This window comes from Ahaetulla prasina, chromosome 2 (genome assembly GCF_028640845.1).
Source record: "Ahaetulla prasina isolate Xishuangbanna chromosome 2, ASM2864084v1, whole genome shotgun sequence".
NCBI lineage: Eukaryota > Metazoa > Chordata > Lepidosauria > Squamata > Colubridae > Ahaetulla > Ahaetulla prasina.
In genome coordinates, this window is record NC_080540.1 from 304049848 (window position 1) to 304069754 (window position 19907).

The 19907-nt window shown below is 54.0% G+C and overlaps 1 protein-coding gene across 3 annotated transcripts; it reads right to left on the reverse strand.

The window, feature by feature from the left end:
• Positions 1-373: 373 nt before the first annotated feature.
• TMEM8B (transmembrane protein 8B) lies at positions 374-16962 on the reverse strand. 3 transcript variants are annotated; one of them, XM_058172487.1, is made up of 13 exons: positions 16795-16962; positions 11392-11511; positions 10630-10837; positions 9887-10020; positions 8959-9230; positions 7652-8007; positions 7289-7385; positions 7042-7165; positions 4369-4511; positions 3945-4123; positions 3130-3276; positions 2128-2244; positions 374-1678 (listed from the first exon to the last, which is right to left on the reverse strand). In XM_058172487.1, exons 1-13 carry the CDS (start codon positions 16932-16934, stop codon positions 1325-1327), a joined length of 2391 nt encoding a protein of 796 aa, XP_058028470.1. In that variant the 5' UTR covers positions 16935-16962; the 3' UTR covers positions 374-1324. The 3 variants fall into 3 exon arrangements, with proteins under 3 accessions (XP_058028470.1, XP_058028469.1, XP_058028471.1); XM_058172486.1 differs by having other exon boundaries at positions 11392-11581; XM_058172488.1 differs by lacking the exons at positions 11392-11511; positions 16795-16962 and adding an exon at positions 11166-11281.
• Between the last annotated feature and the right edge of the window lie 2945 nt (positions 16963-19907).

A 19907-nucleotide genomic window follows, 5' to 3' on the forward strand; every position in this document is an offset into this window, starting at 1 on the left:
ACATCGAGCGAGGCGGCCCCGGGCTGTCAGCCGCAGCCGGCGTGGTGGAAGCGCGGTGTCCCGCGGGGGGCGGGCTGCCCCCTTAGCCCGAGGCGGCCCGGCTCAGCCCTTGGCTCGGCGGCTGGGCTCCAGAACGCGGGTGGAGCCAGAGCAAAAATACATTTAATGTGCATTTCAATTTAATTACAATTAAATACAGCGGGTAGAGTTTTCCCCTGTGCATCGACTAACTTTCCTCTGCCTACGTTAAAAATGAGAATTTGCTGGCACCTTTTGGGGCGCTCGGAGGCCCCCAATTCCGAGTCTCTTCCAGGCCCGAGCGCCCTGGGCTCCGGCCGTGGGGAGGCGCCTTTCCGTGCAGCTTCTCTCCCGGTGGGCTCCAGGGGGAGGGAAGCCGCGGGGGTTAGTGCCGGACTGGGCCCTTTTGCCTGCTGCAGCTGCAGCGGGAAAGGCCTGGGACTTAGTGGCTGCTGTCCAGGTAAAGACTGGCCAGCGGAGAAGCCCTTCCCGCACCAGGCAGTAGGAGCCGATCCCATGGGGGGGCCTGCCAGCTTCGGCCGGGACATGGGAAAGAAACTGTGCCCAGGAAACTTTCCAGGTGTGGCCAGGACCTGGCTACCCCAACACCTGGATCTCGGTGAGGAGGGCAGCTCTCCACAGGCCAAGGATGACTTGTGGGGAAACCTTGCATGTGGGTCTCGGGGGAGCGGCCGCTGCCTCCACATGTCTGAAGCGAGGCACTTTCTCAGGGCCAGCCCTCCTGCCCCCACCCCAGCCAAAACTCAGAGGCACTGATGTTCTGGCTGGGTGCGTGATGGGTTTCTTCTGCCATCTGGAATGGAGGCACTGTCCCCTCAGACAGGCAGGGGGGGGACTGGCAGCAGCCTGGCCTTTCTGTGGGGATCCTGCCAGATCGGGTGGGGCTCCCCTATCCAACTCTGCGGGCCTCCCCAGACTTCTGAAGCGAGAAGCAGCTGCTGCTTTGCCCCTCTGAGGATGCAAAGGACTTGAGCTTGCAGGGGGTGGGCTGTTCTGCCTCCCTCCAAAAATGATCTTCCAATGTAGTGAGTGCATATTGGGGGGGGGGTGCGCAAAGGAAGGGCATGGTAGGGGAGCCTCGTGATCTGCATCTGCATCATCCCTGGGCACCCAGGCAGGTAGGCACGTGACAGTCTCCCCTCCCTTGGCACCAGAGGCCCTGGGCCAAGAGTGGAGGGGTCCATAGTTGGCACAGAGTCCAGAGCAAGAGTGGTCTGGCTTGTGGGGGGGGGGCTCTCATCCTGGCGGTCCATATGTCTGAAGTCCCCTAGGCCATCGCCCTTCATCAGCTGGTGCAGACACTGGTGATGGAAACGCCAGTGCCAGCAGTGCCCGGGTCCACCAGGCCGAGCTCCTCCTGCTCATTGATGCAGAGCTGGTAGCCGCAACCCTTCCGGCGAGGCAGGGGTCCCGCCAGCTCGGATGCCTCCGCCTTGGCCTGGGGTGGCAGCAAGAAGCCCACACTGCCGGCGATCAGCATGTGCCAGATGCTGTGGATGTAGAAGTAGTTCTCTTCCGTCTCTACAAAAGCGTAGAGCAGCACGGCCGAAGCGGCGATCAGGGCCCCGGGCAGGAGGCAGAAGGTCCAGCGCTGCCAGGTGGGTGGGTAGCAATGCCGCCGGTGGATGCTGCGAACCGTCTGCAGGCAGAAGGATGGAGCCAGTCCGGGGGGCAGCCTGGCTGAGGAGTGGCTGGTCGTGCGTCTTGGCCATTCTGGGGAGCTGCGGCCACCCCCACCCTGCCGTCCCCTTGGTACTCCCTGCCACAGGAGGGAATACAACACTGGCCACAATACTTGCTAAAAATCACGTCCTCCTGTTTGAGGGAGCAGCATGGACAGCCTGGCTTGGAGGGAGACTGGTGTCCTGGGCTCAGCCCCTCTTCTGCAGGGCATAGAGGGGGCTGCTCCTCCGAAGTCAGGCTGCCTCTTGAAGGGGCTCTGATTCACTGAAGGTGTCCAAGGCCCTTGCTGAGTATCCAAAGCTATTTCCATCTGGAAGCCCCACAGCGAAGCTGGGCAGCTGAATCTCTGGCCTAAGCAGCCCAGCTGGGGACCCAGAGGAAGGGAGGGAGGCCCGGGGTCCTTACCCAAGCGATGGCCATGACGCCCACAGCGAAGAGGCTGGGCCCCAGCAGGTTCCAGAGGCCGTGGCGATCCAGCTGCAGGGCCATGGAGAGGAGCATGGCTCCCAGCAGGTACAGCACCTGTTCAGGGGAAGCAGAGGGAGTCACTCCTATGGTCAGTCTGCTGGTTCAGAAGCACCGCCTCAGGAGAGCCGGGCAGAGTGGCTCCCGTGCCCTGCCGGTCGTGGCCCCCTGTGCCTTCAACTGTCCCCAGATCAGCCTGCCTCTCCACCCCTCCCTGCAGCAGGAGGGTCAGCCCAGCAGGCGAGCCCTGAGCCCTACAGGTGGCCTGCAGCTGCACCCCTGCCCTGGGGTGCTCATTGCTTCTCCTCCCCCACAGGGCCTGAGCCTGGTGGATGCTGGGGCTCCCCTGGAAGGGGAGGAGGGCCACACAGTCCCTTCCCCTTCTGACCCTGAGAAGACCGGGTCTATTCCCCACACTGGCATAACAGTGCAGGGAGAGGGAGTTTGCCCTTGGGAATTCGTTTACCCTCTGGGGTGGGTGTGTGTCAAAGTTGGGATTATGGCAATTTCTTGCCTTATGTGAACCAGGGCAGCATCCATAGTGATCCCTCTTTCCAACAACCTTGTGAGGGAGGCTGGGCTGAGAGGGGTTCATTGACCCGTTCCAGAAAGCGGTCTCTGGCCTCTTGGCTGAGTCTCTTGGACCCTAATCCTTTGCCAAGCTGGTCCCTATTGCCTTGGCCAAGGCATTGTCCTGCAGGTTGCGTAGCCTCTGTTGTACTCTCTGGTTCCTGCTCAGAATCTGCCAGGATCGGCTCACTGCAATACACCCTGGGGAGGTGTGGGGCTGCTGCCGCACCAGGCGCTCTATGGTCCTGCCCGCCATCTCCCCTGCCAAGAGCGTGTAGTGCACTGCCAGCCCGACTCCCAGGGCCTCGCCTGCTTCCAGCCTGGGCTCCAAGCTGTTCCTTTGAGCAGCCCTGCCCCCTTCCTTCTCGCTACCTGTTTGATGACGGGCTGTAGGCGGGCCATGGCGATGACGGTGACCCAAACGGACATGAGGGAGCCTAAGAAGTCGCAGAACTGCAGGACGTCGTAGTCCATGATGCAGAAGACCACGATGCCTGGCTGGTCACATGCATGGTAGAACTGGCAGAGACGGAAAGGATCACCCCGTCAGGAGAGGGACTGATTGCTTGCCCCCACCCGGGCCAGCCCCTCCAGCAGCCGGCTTCTCCTCGCCTGGAACCTGGCCGGTTGGCCTTGCCTTTGGGGGCTGCCTTCCAGGTAAGACCCCCAGGGGGCTCTGCCTGAGGGAGGGGCTGAGTGACCTTGCAAGAAGGTCTGGCTGCTCTTGCAGCAGGCTGGGTGGGGAGATATAGCCACCCTCCCCAGGACTCAAAGTTGGACCAGAGGGGAGAAGGAGGTGCCTCTTCTGGCATGCTGGGCTGCTGGACCAGCCATTGTGGCTGCTGGGGGTGAGGGCTGGAGAGGCTTTTCGCTTTGCGAGTAAGAGCCATGTCTTTGGCCTAGAGGGCTACCGGGCTTCTTCAGAGCTCATCCAACTAAGGGATCACCAGGACCATCTCCTTCCACCCAGGAGGCCTGGTGGCTGGCCGGTCCCCGGCTTAAAGCCATTGGGGCAGAAAACCAAATCAGAGAAGTTTGCACACCAGAGCAGGCAGCACCAGGACAACTCAGAACCTCCTGGCCCCCCTGAGTGACCGCAAACTGCAGATGAGCCCCTCGCACCTTCCTGCCCTCCCATTCCCTCCCTCTTGTCCCTCTGTCTCGGGGGCATCCCCGGAAGACCTCACCGTGGAAAAGAACATGGTGAAGATGTAGACGGCTGCCTCCAGCAGGTAGCCGGTCTGCACCGCAATGGCCACCGGTGGGACGAACATGAGGTTGCTTAGGCACAGAAGGAGGGTGGAGAGCAGTTGGAAGCCATAAGAGAAGGCTTCCGCATTGTCGGTGCAGCCCCAGCCGCTCCAGCCTGCGGGCAAGAACTGGCATCAGGGACGGCCCCGAGAGGGTGTGCTTTCCCCACCATATTGCAAAGCCCGTCCCCAGGGATTCTCTGGTGGGGGCCTCCCTCCCTCCCCAAAACTAGGAGTGACTACACAGTGGAGGCTGGCGGTTGTTGGAAGAGCAGCATCCTGGAGACAGGGCAAGGTGGGAATGGAGCCCCCCTCCCCCCAGACAGCATCTGGGGGCCAGACCCACCCACTGCCCACTCACCTGCTTTGCACTCACAGGCCGCATACAGGTAGTTGTTGGTGCGCAGAAGCTTGCACTGGCCATAGGGGCCACAGTCGTTGATGCAGGGCGAGAGGAAGGCACGCAGGTACACCTCCGCAGTCACGTTCCCACAGGACGAAAACCTGCAGGGAGGGAGGGAGGGAGCGCCCTGGCAGCATTCCACCTGCTGCTTGAGGCCAGGCACCTGGGCCCACGTGCCCAGAGGGAGAATGCCCAGCCAGGCAGTGGACGAAGAGCCAAGCCTGAGTTCTGGGGCTGGGGCTGGTGGGGGGCAGGACACAAGCAGATAGCTGGGGGGATCCAGATCTCTTGGAGCAAGAAAAGGGCTTCTTTGGGTAACAAGGAGTGCCTTTGTTGGGTCTAGTTTGTTTGAAGTATGAAGAAATTGTTTGTGTGGAATACAGAACTCAGACAATTGTATAGAAAAGTGAACTTTAGGAACTCAAAATCTCATTATAGTGGCAAAACCAGACCTCTTGAATATTCAGTTAGTTAGTTAACAAGCGATGCTAAGAGTATTATTATAACATGACATGTTATATCAGTGGTAGTCAACCTGGTCCCTACCACCCACTAGTGGGCGTTCCAGCTTTCATGGTGGGCGGTAGGGGTTTTGTCTGATACTGAAGCATTTTCCTTTTTTTTAAAAAAAGTGACTTTTTAAAAAAAATTCATAGCATTATTTAAAAACATTTTCATTAGATTTTCATAAAATTCCCTGTGACAATTTAAATTTCCAAAAATATACTGTTTGTATCGCCCACGCATAAGTTTAGTTCACGTTACGTAAGTGAAACTAAATGGTGCTTTCGTTTGCGACCGCAAACAAAAGATGCTCGTCCCAGAATAGCTTGCGCATCTCCCCCCACACCACCCAGCTGTAACAGACAAGCAGAGCTGGTAGCCAGCGCCCCACCCCCCCACCCTAATCCACGATGCGCGAGAGGCATGCGCACACAACGATACACAGCGCATTACTGTGGAACCGGTGGGCGGTTAGAAAATTTTACTACTAACAGTGATACAAAAGTGGGCGGTAGGTATAAAAAGGTTGACTACCCCTGTGTTATATGGTACATGTATAGTTTCTGGGATGCTCTCTAGATGTTTAATGATTGAAATGGTGCTGACCAACTGAAAAACACATTCCAAACCTAGTATGTTTAAAGTGTATATAGTTATTTTTCCCCTTTACACCTTCTGCTTGAGGGGAACCTATCCTTTGCTTAGGTGTAAATAAAAGATATTAGTCTACCTCTCTGGTTAGGATGCTATTTTGACCCAGTAAGGGTCTTAGCACACTGGGCTAAGACCCTTACTATGGGAGAGCTCCCAGCTGCTTCTGCGGGCACCACATGGTTGCCTCCTGCTAGATGAGGGCATCAGGCGCTTCCCCCACAGCTGAACTCCTCCCTGGCAGCCCCACAGAGAGGAGCTGGGGAGCCTCCCACCATGACCGTCACAACACCAACATCATAGTGGGGTGTTCTGGAAAGTGATGTGGATTCCATCACTCCTTCAAAGCACGCCACATCTTCTCAAAACATTTAGCTGAGCATTTAGCTAACCCTAACCCTAACCCTATATAGCAAAAAAGGCTCTAAGAATTGTAAACCTAATCTTGCGTAGCTTCTTTTCTAAAAACATTACACTACTAACCAGAGCATATAAAACATTTGCTAGACCAATTCTTGAATACAGCTCTCCTGTCTGGAACCCTCACCACATTTCTGACATCAGTACAATTGAACATGTCCAGAAATATTTTACAAGAAGAGTTCTTCACTCTTCTGAAAACAACAAAATACCTTATCCCATCAGACTTGAAATCCTAGGCTTAGAAAACTTAGAACTCCGTCGCCTTTGACAGGACCTGTGTTTAACTCATAGAATCATCTATTGTAATGTCCTTCCTGATAAAGACTACTTCAGCTTTAATTGCAATAATACAAGAGCAACCAATAGATTTAAACTTAATGTTAACCGCTTTAATCTTAATTGCAGAAAATATGACTTCTATAACAGAATCATCAGTGTTGGAACACTACCTGACTGTGGTCTCTTCCCATAATCCCAAAAGCTTTAACCTAAAACTTTCTACTATTGACCTCACCACATTCCTAAGAGGACCATAAGGGGCGTGCATAAGAGCACAAACATGCCTACCGTTCCCGTCCTATTGTTGTTGTTTTCTTCTTCTTATATATATATATGCTTATACTTCCTTATATTTCCTCATATATATGTTTATATACTATATAATCTTTTTATGTGATACTTATATATATTGTTGTGACAAATAAAATAAATAAATAAATAAAAATAAATTTTGACAGGAGGATCACCCTTAGCTCAAAGTGGCATAACATAAATGGCAAAGAGAAAAGTTAACCGCTCGGATTGTCTCTCCTCTACTGAGAGTAGTTTTCTACCAGCTGCCGGGCATGAGGGAGACCCTCCCAGCCGCTGGAGAAGAGAAACAACTGCTTTCCAAAGGGAAGGTTTTCCCAGACAGGGAGGTCCTTCGCCATCAGCTCCGGGTATGGACTGGGACCACCCCAAGCAGCAGGCACGGGGGCAACACAGGCCAACCAGGCTTGCCTTCTCTGTTTTCTGCTGCTTCTTGGGAGATGTCCAGCCAGGCTGCCCTACCTTCGGTCCGTGGTGCAGAGAGAGCGCAGACTCAGGTACCAGCTCCCCGTCTGGGGGTAGGGAATCCGCAGTCGGGTGAAGGGGGAGGCGGCGTTGATGGACAGCAGGAACCCAGCCAGCAGCTCTGCCAAGGAGAAGCAACTGCTGAGGGCAGCTTGCCTGCCTTGCGAGGGCCGCCCCTCTGGTTGGGCCGCAAAACCCCCCTGGCAAGGAGAGTCACTGCAGATGGGGTGGGCTCTGACTTTACCTGTCTGGCAGGTCACTAGGGAGTCCCCTTCTGAGGCCAAAGGCACTTCGTGGTTCAAACATGCAAAGATGGTGGCATTCTCCCCGCGCAGAGAAGACTAAAGGAAGAGAGACGAGGCTGCATCATCACCCCGAACATTTCAATGTCTCCTCTCGTTCCCACATTCAGTTCTGCCCCCTTGCTGCCTTGGGGCTCCCTTTTGGGGCAGAGGGTGGACGGAAGAAGTCGGTCGTGGAGCCCGTCTCTCCACTCCTGCCTGCACCTGGGCACTGGCTCCCACCCCCTGGCCACCCAGCTTCTTCTGCGCCCCACAGCCACTGACCACTGTTGAGCCGCCCCCCCAGACTTGCCAAAAGGACGCACCACATTCAGCTTCAGCTCCAGGTTGAGGATCCCTCCGCTGTCCAGCACGGGCAGGAGGTTGATGGCAAAGACGGCTGGCCGGTCGGGGGGCACCGACACGTTGGGCCCAAAGAAAATGTAGAAGTGCACCGAGAAGGTGTCCAGCTCGTTGCGCAGAGTTGGCCGGGTGGGCCAGCAGTGCTCCCCACCTCTGGGAGGCCGGGGGGGCGTGGGGGTGGCTGGGGGCTGGAAGCTGCTGGGGAGGGAGGGGGACAGGAGGTCCACCAGGGCCAGCCCTCCCGGGGAGCCGAAGGAGTGAGGCATGTTCAGGTGGGAGGCAGGTAGCTGGGCTTCCCCCAGGCCAGTCTGGGAGCAGTCTGCAAAGACAGGAAGGGGGGCATTTGGATTGAGGCCTACCCAGTAGCCCCTCATTCCAGCGGTCCTCCCCCCCACTCAATAGGACAGCCTCCTTTATTCTCCAGGAGACTCTCTTTGGGTCAGGGTCTCTAGACAGGGCCATTTTAAGAGCATTATGGGCCTTGGGCAAAGCAGTGTACTGGGGCCCCTACAACAACTACTCACAGGAATAAAAATGTAAATGGTCAATAAAATTAAACATATTTGCAGGTTAGTATTAATTTAAAAATGTAGTAAAATCTGATACATGTGTTGCTGTATTTATATGATACAAGGTGCATTGAAGGGTTAACATACACAGATTTGTATGGGGCCCCTATGCTTGTGGGGCCCACAGGCAAGTGCCCATCAGGCCCATGCGTTAAGACAGCCCTGGATCCAGTCCCAGCGGAACTTTCTGCCAAGGGGTCCTTTTCACATAAGGGGAGAGAAGGGAGTCATCTGGGGTCCCCTCCCTCCCCTCATCAGAGACCCCCACCTGAAGCCGCTCTGCCTGACCTGGGAGGTGGGAGATCAAGTGCTTTGCCACTTGGCAGTGCTAGAGGAGCAGCACCCCTCCCCCTCAGACCAGGGTTAGGGTTAGGAGAGGCGGTCAGCCTCCTCCCCCGGGTTTCTCCCAGGAAAGAACCAAAGGACCTCCCTCAAGCCCACCTTGGTCTCCATCCCTGACATTCAGCCTGCTACCTGGGGGCAGGGCTGGATGGGCCCGAAAAGACTTCACATCCATGTCCTGGGAACCAGGGGACCTCAGTTTAGGAAATGCATCCCACTGGTGGGCTTGCTCAGTTCCGCGATGTCTCCCAACAGCAATTCTGTGCTACCTGTTCCATGCCATGTCCCCAGGTGTCACTTGAGGCCCAGAGCCAGTGCTTCCTACCCCAGCAGCTCTGTCCCTTGTGGGCCCAGCTCACCCTTCAGCTGCACCCCCAGCTGGAAGCTGATCCGGTCAGGCAGCGGCAGAAGCTTCTCCACCAGGATGAAGTACCAGTTTTGCCAGAAGGGGCGCTCCAGCACCAGGCAGCAGGGCAGCTGCTCTCGGCAGTCCACAGCTGTGGAATTGTGCAGAGGGGGGGCCTTGCCACGCACTTTCAGCACCAGTGGGCAGCCTGGCACACTCTGGTTGCCCCTGTGGCAGGTTCGCAACTGCACGAGCACCCTGGAGGTGTAACTCGGGACGAAGACCCTGCAGGCAAAGGAATCTCATTGCCCCTTATCAGGATGGGCAACTGGTCGTCTTGGCTGCCCCTCCCAGGGCAGGCAGGCCAATCTTTCAGGGGGCCTTTTCTGCATGTTGGGAGCACTGGGGGAAGGGAGGGCTCCCTCTTCTTTGACCTTCATTCGTTTCAAAGCCCCTGCCCTCTCAATGATGTCACGACTTTCCCAGCATGCCTCTTGCTGCCAACGAAGTGGACCCTGGACCCAACATGGTTGTCTTTCCAGGTGACCATTTTTGAACTGGGAGCCGGGTGTAAACCTGATGCCTTGACTGGGTCTGCAGGGGCATCACTGGGGACCTCCAGTTAGATCAGTGGGGGCCTCTTTCATTCAAACTTCTTGGGGACATCCCCCAAGCCCCCTTGGCCAAAGGCACATGGGGAAGAGTGGAAGAAGGAGATTTTGTGGGGTGGGAGGGAGCAGATCCTGCAATCCTTTCTCTGCAGGAAAGGTGTGTTTTCTATGGACTACCTCACGGAGGCTTCCCTCCCGCTTTCCTGGTCCCCTCGTGAGATTTTATACTACCTTGGAAACACCTGGGACACATTATTCCCTTGTGTCCCCCTCGGAATGCCCGCTTCCCACACCACAAGAGAAGCCCCATTCCTTGGCCATGGCACTCACTTGTACAGCAGGGACCGATTGTGGGGGGAGAGGATGTGCTCAGTCTCATAGCCTGGGTGCAGCACCCCAATGCCCACCAGGCGCTGAATGATGAGCTGCGGCTGGAAGAGATACTGGCAGTCCTCTGCAAGTCCCTGTGGGGGAAGGGGGCCCTGTCAGAAGACCGCAACCAAGTCCAACTGTCCCCCATCCGTATGCCCAGCCTTGCAGGAAGGCCTGAAGCTGCTGCATGGGCTTCACCTAAGAGTCAGGGGCTGGTGGCTGCCCTAGAGATAGGGGTGATGCAAATGGCCTCCTTGCGGCTTCTCCCCACATAAGGAACCCCTTACCTAATCCCTGCATCATCATCCCCCCTCAAATCCCCCCCCTGCAGGGCAGAGGCAGAGAACTGTCTCCTATCCCCCACCCAAACCCTTCATTCTGGGCTGTCTCCATGGAGGAGCAAAGTAAGTGGGTCAGGGAGCTCACCTGGATGCCAACTGCCCCTGCCCCAACCAAGGCTTCTTCCCACAGAAGAGCCACTCCAGCAATCTCCTGGGCCTTCTCCCTCCCCAGGAATTTTTTATGGAGGGGGTTACAAGCATCGTATCTTCTTTGGCCTTTTACATTCCATGGTGGCCATGAACTGGGCCACAACCTCCATCATCTCCTCCTCATGTAGATGATTACCTGCCCTTGCTCTCTCTCTGGGACTGGCTCTCCCAGATCCTCCAGGGATCTGCCCTCCTGCAGCCCGCACTCACCTTCACAGAGATCTTGCCCTGCTCTTTGGGCAAATGGGCGGCCAGGAACCAGTCCCCGGGCAGGGGGCTGGTGATGTTGAAGACTCCAGTGGTCCGGTTGGGCAGCGTCCAGGTGAGCGTGAGTGCAAAGGAGCCGGGCACAGCTGTGTCCCTGGGGAAGTGCATGCCCAGCGGGTTAATGACTGGTGGCGCTCCTGAGCGGAAATACCTGCTCAGAGAGACAAAGGTGAGAGTTGGAGGTAGGAGAACCTGGGCACTGAGTTGGGGGAGGGGTGGCCTGGTGAGAGGGGGCTGCAAAAGAAGGAGGGAGCTGGAGAGTTCACATTTCTTTGCCAGGATGGGAAGCCAGCCCTCTGCTTTGGGCCTGGAAAGCTTCTCCTACCCCCTTCCCTATCCTGGCACTTCATGAGGGTTCTGCCACCTTCATGATGTTGGATAACCATTTGTCTGAAATGGTGTAGGGTTTCCTGCCTGTGCAGGGGGTTGGACTAGAAGACCTCCAAGGTCCCTTCCAACTCTGTTATTATTATTATTACCTTTTAATCTGCCCTGCAGATTATCAAAACCAAACATCCGGCTCCCTCCCCTCAGCGCAAACTTCATTTTCCAGAGTCTTCATAAGCTCGGGGCCTACAGCTTTGGGAGGCCCGTGAATCCTGCAAGGGCCCAGCCATTCCCTCAAGGGACTGGTGAGAAGCGTTACAGGTGAGAAGTGGGCCTGGGAGGCCCCGCAGCCAGACTAACACCTCCACCTCGACTCACACGGTGATGCTCCGGTCTGGGCATCGGACCCCGAGGGTGCCGCCCTGTTCTTTGAAGGTGACCAGGTTCCAGACGGCCACTGCCGTGTCCTCCGGGATCCGGAAATGGAAGAGCTCTAGGCTGGTGAAGGAGCGGAAGGCATTCAGCTTGCGGGGCGTCCGAGTGAAGTAGTCGGTCACGAACAGCCCAGCTGGGGAAAGAGAGGCAGGGTGGAGGGCGGTCGGAGGCTGCTGGGCAGGGCGGGGGAGCAAAGCCGGCCCAAGCCATGAGGGGTCAGCTGGTTCCCAAAGGGCCGGGTCTGCTCTTGCTCCACACAGACCACCCCATTCCTGTCCCAGAGTGACACCCACCCATCCTGCAGACCTGGAAAGCCTCTGGCGGCTGAAGGACAGCCAGGCGCCCTCTGAGCATGGCCCGAAGATGCGGCTAAGCGCTTTTGTCACCCCCCCTCTCCGCCTCTGTGAAATGGGTTTGCAGCGCTTCCAAGGTGAACCAGCAGAAAGTTCTGTGCAGGGAAGGCTCAGCTGGCCAAAGATCGGAGAAGCTCCTCCCTCCCCAGAAAGCAGACATGCCCTCCCCATAAGGATCGTCTGGGCCTTGAAGAGGTTCCGGTGCCCTTCGGCACCGTATTTGCAGCAAGAGGATCCTGGAAATGGCCTTTCCGAGGACGCTTAGCAGCCTCTTGGCCAGTTGCAAGGACAGTGGTACCCGCCTGGCCTGCCATCTTCTGAGCTGGCCAAGCACCTATTCAACTCCTGTCAGCTGTCTATTTCCGCCCCACCCAGCAACCACCCACCCACAACACTCTGGCTGCCCCCCGATTATCTGGGTGGAAGGCAGGGCCTGTTCCTTTCTGACAGGGAGAGCACGGATGACGTCACCAGCCAGTAGGCAGAAGATGGGAGGGGCTGCTCCTTGGGTGAGTGGGCGTTCCTCACCCTCTGCCAAGACCCAGAGATGGGACCAAGGCAGCCTGCTGGAGATGTGTATGTGTGAGCGCATGTACATGCACACCCTGTCTCGTGGCAAACTGGAAGAAATCTGTGTAGAGAGAATCATTGGGTAAATAAGTGTGCTAGGGAGACTACCTTTGTCCCCGGTGAGATTCTCCATCCGAAGCCCAGCCTGTTCCGTCTCCCCGCTTGGGAGCCCCCTTCCTGGAGTCAGCCAGAGGTGCCCTGCTCAGGAGTATTCTGCCTCCTCAGTGTATTTTTTTACCCCATAGGGCCCAGTTCCCTTTGGTGCCTGGGTGAAAGCCAGGATTGTGGTATCTAATTGATACCCCTGGAATTCGGTCTGAAAGCTGCTTCCCTGTAACAGGGATCCATAGCTTTCTGGAGTCAGAGAGAGCAGGCAGGGGCCATCTTCTGCATGGTACTCTGGGGTGAGTTCATCTGTGGGGCTGGTGGTGACTTTTAAGCTGTGTTTTAATGACTGGTTTTGGTCTGGGGTGGGGAGTTGTTTATGGTTTAACTTACTATTGCAAGCCAGTCAGAGTCTGTTGGAGAGGGTGGCTATAATAAATGTAAACAGCTAATAATGAAATGGTTATTTTATTCTCCCCCCCCCCTCCGCTTGTCCTTTTTCAAGGTCAAACATGCCCAGCTTATTCAGGGAATCCTCCTTCAGGACTCCAGCTGTAGACATTCGCCTCCAAGGTGCTCCTGCCAATTGTCCCAGGGGGAGGCTCCATTAGGCCTCCTCCTTCTCCGTGGTTGGAGTCTTTCATGGACTGAGGACTTCTCTGTTTCAGATAAGTGAGTGAGCTACAAAGAAGGTTGGGCTGCATCTGCAGAAAAAAAACCCTCAATGGTTCCCACCAGGTGAGAGGGTTCAGATGTCCTGGGGAAGCTGAAGGGATCATTAATTCTGGCATGTGTCTGCACACTTGCTTGGTTGCAGATATTTCACAACCCGATTTGGAAACATCATCAGGGCACAGAGCACTGATGATGTGACCTTGCCAGCTCATGAAATGCTTGCAAGCAAACAGCCAAGCACAGAGAGTGGCAGGAGCCCAGAGTTCAACTCTCAGCTAGGGAGATTCGTGGCTCATTTACACTCGGCCAACAGGAATGAAAGCCTGTCCTCAGATTGCCTTTGGCTTTGAGCTTCATAAGCCTGGCTTAGATTCACACCCACAAGGCTCAGCTACTGTAGGCAGAAGCCCCCTTAGACAGGCAAAAACAGGCTTCATGGGAAGCCCAAAGCATCCAGAAGAACTGGGCCTCTCTGTTTCTACTGTTGCTGCCTGGAGCAGCATTTGATTTATTTACGCCTGTCCAGCCCATGAGTCAATCTGAAAAAGAGACAACACTCAAATAATATAGACAGAACTAGTTGTCTGGCTGGCTGGAGTGACATATATATGAAGAGCTAAAACCAGGCTCATGAAATCCCATTCTGATAGTCATACAGCACCCGTGGGCTTTGCAAAGAAAAGGATTCTGATGTAATTGGAGGGCTTGGCTCACACTAGGCAGTGGCTGGATTCCCACAAGATGCTGAACCACAAACTCCCCAACGCCATTTTAACCTGAAAGGAAGGAATGAGGGACACTCCCAGAGCAACCAGGCATGAAATTCATGTTCAGTGTTGCAACGAGCCCTGACAGGGAGACAGCCTGGTCCTGAATTCTGAAGGATTATTCAGGCCTGGCTGGTGCTGTCATCAGTTTTACCCTCAAGAACATTTGGGACGTGGGAAGTCTGTCCATGCCTGATGGGGAGTGGGGAGAAGCACAGGCAAGGAGGTGCTGGGGTACTAGAGGGCTCCCCCTTCCGCTCCCAGCCATCAGCCAAGGCATGGAACAGGTACGCCACCGACATCACTTCTCAAGGTGCTCCTCCTTTTTTAGGTGCTCTAGAAGAAGCACAGAATAATGGAATACCCTGCACATAGGCTGGAAGGGAAGCACAGAATATAGAATCCTAGGCAGGAAGGGGCCTCAGAGGTCTTCTAATCTAGTCCAACCCCCTGCTTAAGGCAGGAGGGCCTATACTATCCCAGTCAAATGGTCGTCCAGTCTATTTTGGGAGGCAAACTATTCCACTGATTAATTGTTCTCACTGTCAAAAATTTTCTCCTTCCTACTAAGTTGGATCTCTCTTTAACAAGCTTCCAACCATTACTTCTTGTCCTGCCCTCTGGTGCCTTGGAGAATAAGTCAACCCCCTCTCCTTTGTGACAGCCCCTCAAGTACCAGAAGATGGCTATCATGTCACCTCTGGTCCTTCTCTTTGATAGGCTAGACATATCTAGCTTCCTCAACTATTCATTGTATGATCTAGCCTCTAGACCCTGTATCATCTTTGTTGCTCTTCTCTGCACACTTTTTAGGGTCTTGGCATCCTTTTTTGTATCATGGTGACCAGAACTGTATACAAGTGGCCTCAAGTGTGGCTTCACCAGTGCAGTATAGAGGGGTGCTATAATTTCTCGTGATCTTGATGCTATCCTTCTATTGATGCATCCCAGAACTGCATTGGCTTTTTTGGCAGCTGCAGCACATGGCTGGATCATACTGAAGTGGTGGTTCACCAGGACACCTAGATCCCATTCACAGGTACTACTGTTGACCCAGGTACCTTCTATATCTATGCATTTCATTTTTCTGCCTAAGTCTTTTCTCACTGTTGAACTGCATCTTGTTGGATAGGACCCAATGCTCCTTCTGGATTTTGACTCTGTCATCAAAAGTGTTAGCAATTTCCCCTGGCTTGGTGTCAACTGCAAATTTGCTGAGCTTCAATTTCCTCATCTAGATCATTTGTTAAGATGTGAAAGAGTCCTGGGCCTGAGACAGAGCCTTAGGTTACCCCACTCCATACTCCCCTCCTTGTAGATGCAGTCAGCCAGTTGGTTAACCAGTTTGTCAGCCAGTTATAAATCCATCTGGTGATGTTGCTGTCTATCCCACATTGTTCTGCCTTGCCAAGAAGTAGGCAGTGGTCTATTTTATGAGATGTGTTACTGGAGCCCAAGTATACTTTACCACAGTATTTTGCTGATCCACTAATTTAGTCAATAATAAGGATATAAGATTTGTCGGGCAGGATCCATTTTTAAGAAACCCATGCTGGCTTCTAGCAGGCTGAGTCCTTCAGAGATGCATGTCTGTAATGGCTGCATAGAAGTGAGAAGGGAAATGGTGTGGGCAAATCAGGGCCCAATCCATGACCTCAGATCCATGACATCTTGATTTGGCCTCAGGGTTGCCTTTCAGTTTGAGCAGTCTAAGAACTTTCAATGTGGCGTTTGAATGCTCCCATCCCTCATGTCTTTTCCAGGAAACAAGTCAGAGACCTTCAGTTGGACAAACACACGTAAAACATGCTCTGGTGGGGAGCTTGTACATTCAATATCCTCAGAGAGGACAAAAAGCTGACGCAGAAATTAGGACAATCCCCAAAGCCTGCAAGTTTCCTTAGCCACCAAAACAGTACCAAGAACTATCCAGGGTCAAGGAAGATGGAGGTGGGGCTTCCTCCTGAAGAAGGGGGCTTTTCCTGAAAAACCTCCATGTCCTGCAGACCTATAGTCACATCTTTTGGAAGGTGTGTTTGGAAGGGTGCTGCAGCCAAGGACACATGGCAAAAAATGTGAGCAGCCCCGCCATGAAACAATATTTACAAGTTCAAAGAAGCACAGAGAATATTCTTTCACCTGAAAATGAGCTCCCTGCTCATTAGGTACCTGCTGAAAGCCATCAACTACCAGGTCATTAAAAGTCCTGAAAGCTGGCAGGCAGTGGTTGCACAGGAAAGGCGGCCCTTTCCATTGGTTGGCAGACAAGCAGGTACCTCTCTCCCCCTCCCCCCTCCCTCTGTGGAAGATAGGAAAAAGTAAGACTCCTGGCCTCTGAAGCTGAAGACACTGCCTGAGGACCAGGGACTGTATTCAGGCACCCTGGGTGGAAAGGCACGGGGCCTCATTGTCCTCCTTTTAGGGCCTGCTCCTGGGCTCTTTGGGCTCGGAGGAACTGTTCCCACTCTCAATCCCCCCCTCCGCTGTCCTTCCCCCGCTGCTTCCGACCCTCTCCCTATTAGCCCCGCAGGGTCTTTGGCCGGAGGGCCGGAGGGCTGGAAGGCAATTTCTCCTGCAGACACAGGGCCGCTGGGAGGCAAGGTGGCCAGCCCGTTCCAGAAAGGCGCGGGATCTCCTGCGAAGCTGGGAGGAAGATGCTGTTGTGGCCCGCAGCGCCGCAACTCTCCCAGTCTCCCCGCGCCGGCGCGGCAGGCGTTCAGCACCGCGGCGAGGGAGAGCTCCGAGCGCCTGGCCGAAGGGCTCCGGGCGGCCCCTCCGGCCGGCTCCTTCAGCACCAGGCGCCCCGGACAGCTCCCGCCGGGCCCGCTCCCACCGCCCGCCCTCCGCCCTCCCCCCCCCACCCCCCACGCACTCACCGGCCGGCGGGCGCAGGCTGAGCCCGGAGAGCAGCTGGAGCAGCAGCTGGAGCCGCCCGAGCGTCGCGCCGCCCATACCGAGAAGTCCGCGCCGGGACGGGCCGCCGCGCTCGGGCTCCCGCAGAAGTGGCCGCAGCCATGACGTCGTCGGGGCCAGCTGCCGCCCGGGTGCCGCGCCTTCCCGATTGGCCCGGCGCGAGAGACTGCCCGGGGAGGCCGCAGGTGCCCATTGGCCGGCACAGCCGCCGCTCACTCATCCGCGGAGCAGGAAGGCTCCGCCCCTGCCACGGCCTGGGGCCGCCGCGCCGACCGGCTGTGCGCTTGCCCGGCGTGGAGCCGGCGGCGCAATATGCAGGCCCGGGAAGCCGCGATTTGATCAGCGCGGAGCCCTTGGCGCCCGGAGCGGCGGAGCCTCGGAATAAGGAGCGGCTCGGCGCAGGAGCGTGGAGGTTGCCTTCCAGCTTCCGGAGGGCCCTCGAAGGGAAGCGGCCACAGCGGGGGCGCAGCAGGCCTGGGGAATGGCCGTGGGTACCTTAAACCCCATCTCCAAAAGTGGGGAGTCCCCCTCAAGAAGGTTTTCCCTGAAGGGGTTCAGGCAGCTGGGGACTTTTCTCGGCGGTCTTTCGCTTCCTATTCACCACTGCTGGCCGTGTGGACCTCAGCCACGTTCTTCCCGCATCCCATTGATGTTTTAGCCTAAATGGTCACTAATGCCAGCCCATGATTCCGTCAATCACACTCCCTTGATGGACAGCAGAGAAACACGGATTTCTTGTTGTTGGCAAGGAAACTGTCCTGTTTTATCACCACAGTCTTCCCAGTCTGAGGAGAGAAGCTTCCATCTCCAGTATCAATCTTATTGTGAGTAAATTAGTGGACCAAGAAAATGCTGTTAGTAGAGCATATTTAGATTTTAGTAAGTGACCTGATGAAGTAGAAGACAGCCTGGGAGCCAATCTAGCTCAGTCACTGGGACCGGAGGTTTTGCCTTCCGAGCTTCCTGGAGCCCATCCTCAGGGAACTTGCCTTATGCACGGTCACTCACGCTCTGGTTACGTCTAGGCTGGATTATTGCAATGCTCTCTACATGGGGCTGCCCTTGAGGTGCACCCGGAGGCTGCAGTTAGTCCAGAATGCGGCTGTGCGAGTAGTAACGGGAGCCGCTCGTGGCTCCCACGTGACATCGCTGCTCCGTAGCTTGCACTGGCTTCCTGTGGTCTTTCGGGTGCGCTTCAAGATTTTGGTAACTATCTTTAAAGCGCTCCATGGCTTAGGACCCGGGTACTTACGAGACCGCCTGCTGTTACCCTTTGCCTCCCACCGACCCGTACGCTCTCACAGAGAGGGTCTCCTCAGGGTGCCGTCCGCCAAACAGTGTTGGCTGGCGGCCCCCAGGAGTAGGGCCTTTTCTGTGGGGGCAGTGATGCTCTGGAACGAACTTCCCCCCGGCCTGCGTCAAGTGCCTGATCTTCGGACCTTCCGTCGTGAGCTCAAAACATATTTATTTATTAAAGCGGGACTGGCATAATTAGTGTTGAATTTTAATTGGGTATTTTTAATATTTTTAAATTTTTAAATCTAAATTTTAATAATCAGCCTTTAAAATTTGCTCTTTTTAAATGTTGTTTTAAATTGTATATATTTTGTTTTTATTCTGGCTGTACACTGCCCTGAGTCCTTCGGGAGAAGGGCGGTATAAAAATTTAATAAATTAAATAAATAAATAAATAAATAAATAAACTTCTCTCTACTTCTTGGTAAGATAGAACAAGGTGGGACAGACAGTGCAACCATCAGATGACCCTGCAATTGACTGACCAGCTGCACTCAGCCTGTGGCCCTGAATGGAGCTGCATCCACATGGAGTGGGACTCCTCCGTTTGCCCAGTGCTCTTCAGCATCTTCATCAATGATTTAGATCAGGGGTCTCCAGCCTGTGGGCAGTGAGGGGATTGCATTGCAATCAGGCCGTGGCCGGCAAGCGTGTGTGCGCATCATCACTTGCGTGACCAGCAGGCAAGCACGTGCGTGTGCATTTGCGGCAGGTGTGTGTGTATGCCGCTCGCACAAATGAAGTTGCATGCACGTGTGCACTGCTTGCCAGTTACTTCACCTCCCTCCCACCAATCCTCAAAGCCAAAAACATTAAGAAATTCTGATTTACAGTAGATGAAGGGATTGAAGGGAAACTCATCAAATTTGCAGTTGACACCAAGTTTGGGGGGAATAGGCAACACTTTGGAACGTAGGCTCAGGATCCAGAAAGATCTTGGCAAACTTGAGCATTGGGCTCTATCCCACAAGACGCAGTTCAGCAGTGAGAATAGTACAGTGCTGCACTTAGGCAGGAAAAAACACGAATGCTGGAATGAGAGGTTTGAAGATTCCTCATCCAGTGAGTTTATCCAACTCTGAACAAAAGAAGAATTACATGCCCAAGAAGTAAAAGAATTTGAAATAAACAGTAAAAATTTAAGATTTTCATCTAAGTTATAAACAGATTAAGAATCCAGATAGAAATTGGAAACAGGAAAAGATACCAACAGATGAAGAAGTGATAGGGAAAGTTTTAGAATGTGCCGAAATGGACAAGTTAACAAAAGAAATTAAAGAGAAAGAAGATTATTATATAATCTGGAATAAATGATATGAATGGCTTGAGTCTAGAAATAAAGGAAAAAAATAAAGGGGAGAAATTAGAATGTACAGAATGTATTAGAAATGTACAATATGTAAATAATAACTATATAAGAATCTAGAAAAGTAAAGCTATTAGTATTAAATAATTTAATGTAAACAAAGAAAAGGGGATAAGAAAGAAAATAAAATAACAAATGTGATATGAGGGGAAAGGTATAAAAGCGAAAGAAGACCACTAAGAAACGCTGTTTAGAAATAGGAAATATTTAAATGTTATATGTTGTGCGTTTGTCACATTGTCTATCACATTAAAACAATATTTTTTTTTTTTAAAAGAATCCAGATAACTTTGGAATATTGACTATTACTACTACTAAATTTTGGAATTTGTTACAAAAAGTAAACAATTCTCATTGGGAAATAGACTTATTTTGGTTATCCTGGCCATTACTTTTGTTGTAAGTGATGATTTT

Coding starts and splice junctions, on each gene's coding strand:
- TMEM8B (XM_058172486.1), bottom strand. CDS start 16,870: ATGGGCGGCGCGACGCTCGGGCGGCTCCAGCTGCTGCTCCAGCTGCTC. Junction 11,582..16,794: donor CAGCCTGCGCCCGCCGGCCG/GTGAGTGCGTGG, acceptor CTCTTTCCCCAG/CTGGGCTGTTCGTGACCGAC. Junction 7,386..7,651: donor TGGAGCTGAAGCTGAATGTG/GTGCGTCCTTTT, acceptor CTCTTCCTTTAG/TCTTCTCTGCGCGGGGAGAA.